The sequence below is a fragment of the Solanum stenotomum genome, chromosome 8 (genome assembly GCF_019186545.1).
Source record: "Solanum stenotomum isolate F172 chromosome 8, ASM1918654v1, whole genome shotgun sequence".
In the NCBI taxonomy this organism is placed as follows: Eukaryota; Viridiplantae; Streptophyta; class Magnoliopsida; order Solanales; family Solanaceae; genus Solanum; species Solanum stenotomum.
In genome coordinates, this window is record NC_064289.1 from 50,725,124 (window position 1) to 50,738,636 (window position 13,513).

At 34.0% G+C, this 13,513-nt stretch overlaps 1 protein-coding gene and 1 pseudogene across 1 annotated transcript; one reads left to right on the plus strand and one right to left on the minus strand.

Moving 5' to 3' along the window:
* Positions 1-919: 919 nt before the first annotated feature.
* On the minus strand, positions 920-6,311 carry LOC125873883 (uncharacterized). The gene is made up of 2 exons (XM_049554720.1): positions 6,272-6,311; positions 920-1,743 (listed from the first exon to the last, which is right to left on the minus strand). Exons 1-2 carry the CDS (start codon positions 6,309-6,311, stop codon positions 920-922), a joined length of 864 nt encoding a protein of 287 aa, XP_049410677.1.
* A 2,417-nt stretch (positions 6,312-8,728) lies between these two features.
* Positions 8,729-13,052, plus strand: LOC125873884 (uncharacterized; annotated as a pseudogene).
* Positions 13,053-13,513: the final 461 nt, after the last annotated feature.

Sequence of the window (13,513 nt, forward strand, 5' to 3'; positions counted from 1 at the left end):
AGTAGGAGAAAGGAGTTGAAGCTTCGTGAGTCCTCATAGCATCGAGGATAAAGACAAGAGGGAGATATTGTAACACTCCGTAGTCTAGTACACCACCTAGGGCTAAGTGAAGGTGCAACAAGTCTAGACTAGAGGGCAAGAGCCAAGGAATAGGGGCAAGGCCCAAGCCAAAGGCCAAGACTGCCCCAACCTTGGCAAGCACTGCCTCATCTTTACAACCACCACCACGGCCAGTGGTGAGGACCACGGCTCGTGGAGTGGTCCATGGAGCTTGGGCAGTAGCTCCCTAAAGGCTTCCTAAAGTTAGCACATCACGACGAGCCATGGGAAGGCTCGTGGTCATGCCTAAGACATTTGGAGGCCAAGTCCTTATGTCCTAGCCACTAGACCATGAACCAAGAGCAGGACCACAGCCTGTGGTGTGGACCACGGCCCGTGATCCCTGTTGTGGTGCCTGGCACCATGCTGCCTAAGTGAGGCCGAATTAGGAAATTCCTTTTTTAGTTAGTATTAAGTGGGGTCATTTTGTATAGACTTTATACACCTATATAAACTATTTTAAGCCTTTAATCACCCCAATTAAGTCATTATTTTCAAAACCCCAAAAGATCCCAAAGTTCATATTCTAGAAAAGTCTCTCTCTAGAAAACTCAAGAAAGAAGAAGAGAATCAAGCTAGGTCAAATTCCTCCAGTCTTCCAAGCTTTGTGAGGGCTTTGTATCCAAGGTATGATAGCTTATTCATCCATGGATTCTTCCATCTATGGAGTCCCCTAGAATTCCCCCAATTGTGAAGATTAATCCCCAATTCAAGTTAGGGTTCCTTCCAATATTATGGGTTAAGTTGAATATGATTCCAATTGAGTGGATAGTACTTGTTTATGATTGATTTAGTATTGAATCATGCTATTAAGATTATATTATATGTTTTCCATGTCTGACCCTAGTGTAATTGATAAAATTTTCTCCTCTAGTTCATCATCATATCCTCCATAATGATGCTGCCAGTAGAGCAAATTTAATTGCCTACTAATCTGATAATTCTCACATGTGATTCCCAAATGCAAGCATTTACTATTGACAAAGAAAAGTCTCCAGCACTCAAGACATGCCCTAATCGGACATTCCCTTAGATCATCAACCAGTGTACCCATACAATCCATAAAAGGGCAATCAATAACTATTGGCGTAGCCAGAACTTCCGTTAGTCGAATGGCATCTCTTACTCGCATAAGGAAATCAACCGGCATTATTGAATCGATATCTAAAATTCCATTGCAATCAGAAGCAGGGCACTTCTTAGAAATTATGTCATGGATATCCTTATTAATTTTTTTGCCTATATAATTTTGAATGCATTCTTCACAATAACGATGATTACAACTGGTGCCCTGCATCATTTTGTTCGGCAGAGGAAACACTTTTTTACAAATTTCACAAAAAGTACATGAAGATTCCCCCTTTTTAGAAGTACTTTTCTTTAGGTTAAGTGAAATTGGAATAACAAAATTCTCACTTTCTACAGGTGTTTTACCAACACCGTGATTAGAGCTTGATTCCAAGTTCTTACCTAAATGAAACTGAGCTGAGTAGAAGAGAATTTGTTGCATATCGATATCAATATATCCACTCTCATAACCGTTTTTATTTTCGGTGATAGCGATGACAGTAGAATTCAACAAGGTGGGATCAACTTCAATTTCGCCGGAGTGCAAGATTTGCAAATCTGTTGATTCGATTTCAACTTTATTTTTCCGTCAATGGGACCCTATATTTCTTTCCCAATATATGCATATATGTTGTATATATATATTTTTTTTTTTTTTCAGGTTCTTGTATTTATCTTACTTTTTAGGGTTTAGAATTAATTTGGATTATACCAAATTTGAAATAAATTAATGCAATATGCACAATTTGGTAAGACAATGTCACATGTTGAAAGTGATACAAATTGCGCATATTGCATTAATTTATTTCAAATTTGGTATATTCCAAATTAATTCTAAACCCTAAAAAGTAGGATAGATACAAGAACCTGAAAAATAATATATATACAACATATATGCATATATTGGGAAAGAAATATAGGGTCCTATTGATGGTAGAATCAAGTTGAAATAGAATCAACATATTTGCATATCTTGAACTCCGGCCAAATCGAAGTTGATCCCACCTTTCTAAATTATATTTTCACCGCTATCATCGAAAATAAAAACATTTACAAAAGCGAAGATAATGATACTGAGTTGCAACAAATTCTCTTCTACTCAACTCAGCTTCATTCAGGTAAGAACTTGGAATCAAGCTCTAATCATGGTGTTGGGAAAAAACCTGTAGAAATTGAGTATTATGTTATTTCAAATTCACTTAACCTAAAGTAAAGTACTTCTAAAAAGGGGAAATCTTCATGTACTTTTTTGTGAAATTTGAAAATATGTGTTTCCGTTGCGAAACAAAATGATGCGGGGAACCAATTGCAATCATCGTTATTGTGAAGAATGCATACAAAATTATATAGGAAAAAAAATTAACAAGGATATCCATGAGATGGTTTCTATGAAGTGCCCTGCTTCTGATTGCAATGGAATTTTAGATATAGATTCAATAATTCCGGTTGATTTCCTTATGCGAGTAAGAGATGCCATTTAACTAATGGAAGTCCTGGCTTCACCAATAGTTATCGATTACCCTTTTATGAATTGTATGGGTACACTGGTTGATGATCTAAGGGAATATCCGATTAGGGCATGTCCCGAGTGTTGGAGACTTTTCTGTGTCAATTGTAAATGTTTGCATTTGGGAATGACATGTGAGAATTATCAGTTTAGTAGGCAATTAAATTTGTTCTCCTGGCAACATCATTATGGAGGATATCATGATGAACTAGAGGAGGACGAGTAGGAAAAAGAAGAAGATGAAGATGATGATGATGATGATGATGAAGGAGAAGAAGAAGAAGAAGAAAGAGGAAGAAAAGGGGAGGAAACTCCATGATCAGAAACTTCAATGAATGTGAAAAAGTTCAAATGTTGTTTCCTTGGAAACAAAATAGCAATTTGAATTCTTATTTACATTATATGCAGTCTATTGTTGGTTAAAAAACAGTATACAAGGTCTTTTATTTGATTTCAATTGAAGTTGTTAAGTTGGTGAAAAAACAATATGCAGGGTCTTTATGTTTGAATTAGTTATTTAGTCTGATTTGGATGGGTTCTAGCGGTGGAGGCCTATTGTCCAATGTAAGTCTAGACCAAAATGTGTAAATCTTCTATTTTGCAGACAAGTTGTTCTATTTTATATAGAGTCCAGGTTCGTATGACCAACTATCAGGCTCATATTTCTTTTATTCTGAATCGCTTGTTCAAATTATTTTTTACTACATCACTTATTAGATCAAAGTATTAAAGAATTCATCTAACACTTGGTTTTAAAGTAAAAAATTATTTAATTTGCTTCGGAAAATCAGGAGAGCGGTTGTATGTGTTACACTCTAACTTAGGATAAGAAGTAACATTTAAGCAAAACGCAAGAGAGATATTAAATATGTATAAGTAGACCTTGTACTTTAATGATGCCTTTAAAAGTTGTGCAGGTCTATGCCCAGATAGAACAATATTACTAGTGGGTTAGGCAATTACAGACTGTATTAGAGTAATTTTTTGTGTTAACTGTGTCGATGCAAGCTAAAGTTAACCTGAGTTTAGCCAAATTCTGATAAGGTGAGGCTTCTTTGCTAGGTCTTGACAAATCTCAAGTGGTGGTGAAAATCACAATGGTTGGGCAAACCTCAGCGAGGATGTTGAGTCCATAAGAGAGGGTGTTTGTGACACATCTCCTTAGGATAAGAAAATGTGATTATAGTGCAAAATGAAATTTAAAAAGAGCAAATTAGTGCATATCCAAGTTCTTTCATGAATCTCTTTCTCAAAGTACCATCTTCCTCTTCTCAATTTTCACTACAAAAGTAACCCTAAAAGGAGTGACCACAACATCAGATTTAATCCTTAATTAGTGCAAACAGTTTTGACAGAAAAGAGCTTCTAAGTAAATTTACTGCTTAACTATGAAGCAAATAAAGAGATAACGAAGGAGAATGAACCTCAACATCACATGCCTCATACTCCAGCTTCTTCCACTATCTCACACTGTGCGCTGCATCTTCAATTGTTTCATCTTTTTCCTGAACTTTGATAGGATGCAAGTTACAAAAAAACCAGTTTTCTTCTTGGTTTGCCTCACTTTTCCTCTTTTTGATACATACAAATTACTCGCCCATTAATGATTTTTGTTCAAATTCATCACTAGAAGAAGACTTAATCAGATTTTTCACTACTCTGGTCTTTTTTTTTTTAGCTAAAATTAGAATCAGCTTTGATATGGTTTTAATAATTCAACTACAACATTAATAGGATAATATAGCAAAAATACAAGCAAAGAAAAAATATAATACAAGCTCGTGACAAAAGAAATTTATTGGTTTTGGAAGAAGACTTTGCAGCTAATAGATGGAGAACGTTATATAAATAAATAGAGACAACAAAAATAATAGAAATACCTATATTTATTAGTTGAAGAGGCTCGCGACTCTCCAAGAATATTAGAATGGAATGTTTCTGAGATGCAACTCTTTCAAAGATGATAAGCATCCAATATCTTGCGGATGTCCTCCATCTATTATATTGCAAAAATTGAGATTCAGAATTTTCAATGAGCATAACCCTTCATTCACCCGAGGGAATACAAAGTACTCACCATCTTCTAAACATAGTCCTTCAAAACTCAAGAATATAAGATTGTTCAAGAGGGCGATTGAAGATGGAGATTGTGAAATTTGAGTATCGCTGCCATCAAGTTTCACCAAGTTCTTCAAATCACCTATCTCTTGTGGCAAGCTTCCAAGTTTTGAGCAGAACGAGACATCTAGCTTCACCAAACCTTTCAACATGCCAATGCTGCTTGGAAGAGATACAAGTTTTTCCATGTCTGACAAATCTAGCTCTGTAAGATGAGCTTGTAAGGCCATAATTAAACCAAAGTTTTGGAGAGAAATTGTTCCTAGGGAAGTGTTGGATCAATTGGAAAATAATGCTCTGTTTTCAGGTTCGATGATTTAGTATTGTCCTTATCAGGACTGTTCAACTATGTTGGTGGATGATGGGAGTGAGTGACAATGTGGTTGACTCTGAGTGTCCTAATTGTCATCAATTGTTAGGTGCTCAGTGTAATGTCTCGTGGCATGAGGGATTGGAGTGTAAGGATTTTCAGCATTTGGGAAGATCAAACAATAGAGGGAAAGGAGATGTGATGCTGATGGGAATTGCTAAGAACAAGAAATGGAGGAGATGTCCAAAGTGCAAGTGTTATGTTGAAAAGAGAGATGGCTGCTTGCAACTAACTTGCTGGTATTTTTCTCACTCGTTAATCTTTCTCTCATTGAATTGTTGTTAGTAATAATTTGTAGCTACATAAATCCCACTAGTTTTCAATATTACATCTTATACCATTTTTCATTTGTAAGATACATGTTTAATAAGTCGTAAGATACATGACTCTATTAGAATTCAAAGGACGTGATACATGTTTTAATTAATTTGAATTAATTGTTGTAACTTAATCCCTTAATTACAAGAGTAAGTTATGGAAACTCAACAACCAAAACATAATTAATGGATCCATTGTATCAACTGACATCATACAAAATAGTAATCTAAAAGTGAGAACTTCATCTTCTTCATCAATTCATTTTTTGAATCTTAAAATTTTCGAGATCTCTTTTTGCAAATTTGTTGAGACATTCGGGTTCTTGGTCCTCTGAAATTGAATATGAAAAATTATAAAATTGATGGAATACTTTTGAGAGCTAATGCAAACTACAACGATCTAGTAGATGGTATTTCAAAACAAATTGTACTCGAAAAAGGATGGACATCAGGTACACAAAGGTAATCTAACTCCAATGAAAATCTAAAACGAGATGGACATGAGGTTTTTTATGGAATTGAAAAGATGTCAAACAAATTGCGGGTTGTATCCATTGTGCATAACAACAAAAGATCACAATTTTGGATGTAGCATTAATGATGAAATTGCGTTTGAGCCAGATACATCAATTGTTCAAGTTGGGGATGACGACATGACTGTATCTGTCGCAGTTCTTCCAGAGAATCGTAGTGTAAATGCATTATGTGTTTTGGATACTAAGTCGAATCATGTTATTGGTAACTCTAGTCACAAATTTGTTCAAGTCAAGTAGTGTATAAGTATAAGAATACTATTATGGTTGTTAAGAAAAAATATGTCATTGACAATCATTTCCAATACAATGTCGCAAGATCCTACAAGAAGAGGCTTGTCGTGTTTGTTATTTTGGTGGAAGTATCCTTTTTTGTGTATCTTAGAAACACGATGAAAATGTGTCATAATATTGATGAAAGTGTAATGTTAAATGTGTTTTTATCATGTATGTTAATTTCATAACATGGTGATTCTTAAAAGTAATGATCTAATCTTCAAGAGTCATAATTTTACACTGTGTATCACGAACAAATAATATGTATCTCGGACAAATAATTTATACCACATTATTAAAAGTAACAATCTAATGTTTAAAAGTGATAAAGTTTAAAGCATGTATATCTTATTAAGCGTGTATCTAATATAATAATGTTGAGCAAATACATGAAAATAAATATGCCATAACTTTATAGTGTATCTCGGACAACTAAACGACCTCATGTTTAAGAGTAATGAATTTTGTGTATATTTTGTTAAACACTTATCCCTGAAAAATAATGTAGTGCATATACATGAGAAAAATGTCTACAGATTTTATAGTGTGTATCTCGTATAAATAATATGTATCTCGAATGAGCGATAATTTGGGTAGCATGAATGATTAGTTGGGCATGTATCCCAGGTTTGTTGTGAGTAGTGTTATAGTGAATTCATGAAAGTGTTAAAATTCATTAATTTGTATCCTATGTATTTAAGAATGTATCTAGTAGCCTCAACTATTGTAACGCCTTTGTGTGCAGTTATTTTTCGAGATGTATGTCGAAGGAGTGTCAATGGATATCCAAATCATCATGCTTGAATAAAATAACTATTTTTCGAGTGAGGTCATTCAATAACGATCACATATGTCCGTAAAAGGATAAAGTGTTGTCACATCGTCAAGAAACAGTTGGTTTAATAGCTGGAATAGTTGCTCCAAAATATGAGAATCATAAAGAAAGCATACTCCAAAGGACATTCAGGAAGATGTTAAACGTGACTTTGGATTATACATTAATTACATGAATGCGTTCAAGAGGAGGCTTAGCAAGTTCAAGAAAGGGGAAATCCAAAAAAAGAACTTCAGATAACTAATCTATATTAATCTTTTCAATGTCATCTGAAAGAACAAACGTGCTCATTGGCTTAGGTGGTCTTCGTTATCGCTATTTGAACCAGATGAGGCCTTTGATTCTCATAATTCCATAGAAGTGCACCGTATCTCGAACGATGTAGATCGGCATCAAAATTTGTTGATTGTATCTACTGTCCATCAGTCAGATACTCAGCATATGCAGCTGTATATAATCTATAGTCCCTGACAAATGAACATTAAATTAGTAATATGAAAAATAATAACTAATAAGTAAAGATATTTTAAAGGTGAAGAAATGCATACATTGTATCCAACTCTGATTCAGATACATATACGGTTTAAACAAATATACAATAGGAATAATCTTACCTTGCTGCTTTAACTAATGTTGGTTATGTAGAGTTGGATATGAATTTAGTACATTCAAAATATGTATTGAGATGGTTAATGAAGAAGGAGTAATGGGGGATGTGTGAGAATTACGTGGGGGAGTGGGAATGAGATACAAACATGTTATGAGATTGGGGATGAGGGAAACGGCATAATTGGAGAGAGAGAAATTAATTTGAATTGTTAATGTCCCACTAATTAAGAAGATGTAATTTTAAGATAATTATTAAGTATCATATTTTAAGGGATTGTGTATCTGATTTATCTTTTTAAAATATATGGTAAAGTTATTAAAAAGTAGTATTATATGAAATGTTTTTAAAGTAGAGGCAAAATATGTATATATGGTAGTAAAGTATGTCTTCATAGGTAGTTTTTCCATAATAAAATTAGGATCAAAGATTTGAAGCTTTAGTGTTTATTAACCGTTATTATTAATAGATATGTAATTTCTTACGGAATACATTGGCCAAATAGGCCCATCTTCTTCTCAATACTACAAGGCCTACAATTCAGACCAACAAAAAGGAGATAAACTAAAACAACAAAAAGTGGAAACATATGGAAAATAGCTTGAATCTTCGATCATCTTTTTCTCAAATTCTTATTACATAAAGACCAAAGTGGCTGGATAATTGATGCATAAACAATGAAAAATGTATATATTTTTCTCTTAATGTATGTTAAAAAGTGTATATATTTATCATAGAGGACAAGCAAAAACTCAACGTAGGGAGTAGTTGATTCATAACATGTCTCTACATGATAACTTAAAAGTAAAGTAATAACTATAGTTGGTATGTCAAATTGCTCTTTTTGTGTTACAATATGATGAAGATTGTAACAATGAATTGATACTCCAATAGAGTTGTGCTAATGGTTTGGGAAATAAGGCAAGAAACAATATACAGATTGAACTAACAATATACATAGTATTTATTGAATATCCAGTTGAGGAAATGTTGAATCTATGGCAGGTGTGGACATGATTTTTGCTACCACTGTATAATGGACCACAACTCTCAACATATTTGTCCTTCAACTTAACTAAAACCCCATTATGGTCTCTCAAGTTTTTTTCATGCATGCACCTTGTGCTTTTGATGATCGATTTCAATGCTTCCCATATTGCAATTAGTTCAAAATATTATTATTCCTTTTAAAGTTTATTTACTTCTTAGAAGTTTGTATTTTTTTTCTCTTAAATTAAAATGATTATTCGAGTGATCATTATTAACTTTCCTTTGCTTATAAATATGTAGCATAACTCCTTTTTTTGTTCACTTCATTATTTCCATTTTTTTATCGATATAGTTTTCATCTATTTTTCTAACAAGGCATATGGTAGTTGTGGTTTTGTTTTACTAATAGTCCTCTTATCCTTCTCTTCGAATATATATTTAAGGATATTTGTTTTTAATTTCAAATTTATGTTTGATTTGAACCTGATTCATCAAAAATACTTTGATGGACAAAAATAAGTGAATATGATTTTTTAACACCCTAGTATTTGATATGACTTCATTAGATTTGTTTTGAATGCCTAGATATTTAGTTTGCCTTCGTTCTTGATCTTCATAGAGAACTTATAACATTTAACCCATGAGAATCCTTTGCCTTGTTAAATTATGAAAATCCTTATTATAATTGTAGGTTGGAAGAATTGTGACAAGGACAAACTCTTTTAAACCATATTGAAGTCGACATGATGGTATTGATTGACTCAAGCATGTTACTTGTGTCAAGATGGAAGAGATGACAAACTCTTCTCAACCAATCAAATTGAAACTCTCATGATGATATTTGATTAACTATAAAATGCCACCTCTGCTAGGGTTGAACATATATGATCAGGACAACTTTTTTAGCCGTATTGTGATTGATATGATAATTTTTTATTGGATGAAACATGTCACTTGTGCTGGGAAGAAAGAAATGTGACGAGAACCATTTTTTTGATTGATTAGGCTGAAGTTGGGATGATGATATTTGATTGGTTTGAACATGATAGTTCTATTGAGTGGGAAGTATTGTGATTAGAGTGATTTGTTTTGAGCAATCAAATTTTGGTTTTTGTTTTTTGATAGTTCAAACACATCAGTTGTACACGAGGTGTGTTTTCATACATGTTTGATTTGATTAGACACACTGTATTACTTTCAACGTGTAGCATGGTCTTATTGACTATTTCATTTGGCCTCAACGTCTTTCGACACGTCATACCAAATTGCGCATATTGTGATAATTTATTGCAAATTTGGTATAATCCAAATTAATTCTAAACCCTAAAAAGTAATATAAATACAAGAACCTAAAAAGAAATGGTATATATATACAACATATATGCATATATCGGGAAAGAAATATAGGGTCCCATTGACGGCAGAATCAAGTTGAAATGAAATCAAGAGATTTACAAATTTTGGACTCCGGCAAAATCGGAGTTGATCCCACCTTGCTGAATTCTGTTGTTGTCGCTATCACCGAAAATAAAAATGGGTACGAGAGCGGAGATAATGATATTGAGCTGCAACAAATTCTCTTCTACGCAGCTCAGTTTCATTCAGGTAAGAACTTGGAATCAGGTGCTAATCATGGTGTGGGTAAAAAACCCCGTAGAAATCAAGTATTCTATTATTCCTAATTCACTTAACCTAAAGAAAAAAACTTCTAAACTGGGGGAATCTTCATGTACTTTTTGTGAAATTTGTAAAAATGTATTTCCACTGCCAAACACAACGATGTGGAGCACGAATTGCAATCATCGTTATTGTGAAGAATGCATACAAAATTATATAGGCAAAAAAATTAATAAGGATATCCATGAGATGATTTCTATGAAGTGCCCTACTTCTGATTGCAATGGAATTTTAGATATTGATTCAATAATGCAAGTTGATTTCCTTATGCGAGTAAGAGATGCCATTAGTCTAACGGAAGTTCTGGCTTCGCCAATAGATATTGATTGCCCTTTTATGGATTATATGGGTACACTGGTTGATGATCTAAGGGAATATACGATTAGGGAATGTCCTGAGTGTTGGAGACTTTTCTGTGTCAATTGTAAATGCTTGCATTTGGGAATGACATGTGAGAATTATCAGTTTAGTAGGCAATTAAATTTACTCTACTGGAAGCATCATTATGGAGGATATCATGATGAACTAGAGGGGGACGAGAAGGAAGAAGAAGAAGAAGAAGAAGAAGAAGAAGAAGAAGAAGAAGAAAGAGGAGGAAAAGGGGAGGAAACTCTGTGATTAGAAACTTCAATGAATGTGAAAAAGTTCAAGTTTTGTTTCCTTGGAAACAAAATAGCAATCTGAATTCTTATTTACTTTATATGCAGTCTGTTGTTGGTTAAAAAACAATATGGAGGGTCTTTTATTTGATTTCAATTGTAGTTTTTAAGTTGGTGAAAAAACAATATGCAGAGTCTTTATGTTTGAATTAGTTTTTGAGTCTGATTTGGATGGGCTCTAGCGGTGGAGGCCTATTGTCCAATGTAAGTCTAGACCAAAATGCACAAATCTTCTATTTTGTAGACAAGTTGTTTTATTTTATATAGAGTCCAGGTTTGTATGACCAACTATCAGGGCCATATTTCTTTTATTTTGAATTGCTTGTTCAAATTATTTTTTACTACATCACTTATTAGATCAAAGTATTAAAGAATTCATCTCACACTTGGTTTTTATAGTAAAAAATGATTTAATTTCCTTTGAAAAATCAGGAGAGAGGTTGTATGTGTTACACCCTAACTTAGGATAAGAAGTAACCTATAAGCAAAACGCATGAGAGATGTTAAGTATATATAAGTAAGTAGACCATGTACTTTAATGATGCCTTTAAAAGTTATGCAGTCTATGCCCAGATAGAACAATATCACTAGTAGGTTAGACAATTACAAATGGTATTAGAGTAACTTTTATGTTAACTGTGTCGATGCAAGCTAAAGTTAACCTGAGTTTAGCCAAATTTCGATAAGGTGAGGTAAACATCTTTTCCAGGTCTTGAAAAATCTCAAGTGGTGGGGAAAATCACAATGGTGGGGTAAACCTCAGCGAGGACGTTGAGTCCATAAGAGAGGGTGTTTGTGACACATCTCCTTAGGATAAGAAGTCCACATTGACAAAAACACATGACAAGTAAGCAGATCTTACACTTTAGTGGCGCATTTTTAAGTTGGGTGGGTCTAGGGCGAAATAAAAAATATCACTAGTGGGACGAACCATTGTTTGGTTGGAAAAGGCAACGTAGAATTTTGTATATATGTTGGGTATATAGAAAGATTAATGGGAAATGGAGGGAAAAAATGAAAAGGGAGGGAACTTGAAAAGTTCCTTTGTCCCTTATGCCTTTGTAAAAGGCATTTGTCCCACATAGGTGGTGAAGAGAAAAATAGATGTGCTTAAATATAGTAGCACGTCTATTAGTTGTTAAAGGGTTGTAAAGAGGGACTCCCTCGCGCCGCGTCGTCGTCGCTCGCTCGGCTCGGCTTTGGCTTTGGCTTTGGAAAATGTTCGTCCGTGGAGTTTCTTTTTTGAACGAAATTTATTTTAATTAATTAATTAATTTAATATTTTCTGACCCAAACCCGACCCGGATCCGCGAGATCTGATTTAACCGACTTAACAACTTGAATTTTCTTTCCTGTTTTATTTAAACTTTTCCCTCCGTTGGAGATGTCTATTCTGAACGAGTTGCAACGCTTCAGAATAGCCATGGCCTTTTGAAAGATTGCAACCTTTCATCAATGGTCGTTTCTTGTCTATAAATACCTGTGATTCCTCAGAATTTTTAATTACGAATTTTCTGATTCTTCTTCTTCTTTCTGCGCAAAATAAAATCGTGTACTTTACTGCTGTTGAGTGGTTCGCTGACACCAAGGTTTTGGGTATCAATACACTGGTGAGTAAGATCATTTTATCCTGGGAGGATATATTCCAATTCAAATCTCGGATACTGGAGGGGAATAATTTCCTTAAGGGGACACTGTGTATTCAGTGGACTTGATTTTTTTTTCCTTTCTGTTCTTTAAAGATTTTTGTTTCTGAATTTAGTTTAATTAATTAAATTCTGGTTTGAACTAGTTACTGTTTCTTAAAGTTTCTAGTATATATATTTATATATATATTTAGAATACAGATTTACGTTAACAATCTTAAGGAAATTATTAGTATTATATTGTTAATCTGTGATTCTGGTGAAGATAAAAACTTTTGTAGTTTTATACTTCTGTCAAGTTTGCAATTATTGTATTGCCTACTGAATCATTTGTTTCGATTTTTGTTTAACAGAAATGGCAAATGATAATACTTCAACTTCGGTCACTGTTGCTGTACCAGCCCGAACTGCTGTACCACCAGCAGAGAAACCTGGGAAGTTTTCTGGTGTGAACTTCAAAGGATGGCAGCAACGAGTATTTTTCTGGCTTACTACTCTTGGTTTGCAGAAATTTACTAGCGAAGAAACTCCAGTGCCTGCTGAGGACATGCCAGACAGAGAGAAATTCATGATTGTTGAGGCATGGAAACAGGCAGACTTCCTATGTAAGGGCTACATTCTAAGTGCGCTTGAGGATGACTTGTACAATGTCTATAGTGCAATGACAACTTCTAAAGAGTTGTGGAATGCACTTGAAAAGAAATACAAGACAGAAGATGCATGCTTGAAAAAGTTTGTGGTCGCAAAATTTTTAGACTATAAAATGTCAGATAATAAAACTGTTGGATCACAAGTGCAGGAACTTCAACTT

Bases quoted from the DNA above. Each gene is read 5' to 3' on its own strand.
- LOC125873883 (XM_049554720.1), bottom strand. From the start codon at position 6,311: ATGATTGTCAATGACATATTTTTTCTTAACAACCATAATA. The intron at 1,744-6,271 runs GTATTCTTATAC...GGAAAAATAAAG, and splicing joins TTTTCTTAACAACCATAATA to TTGAAATCGAATCAACAGAT.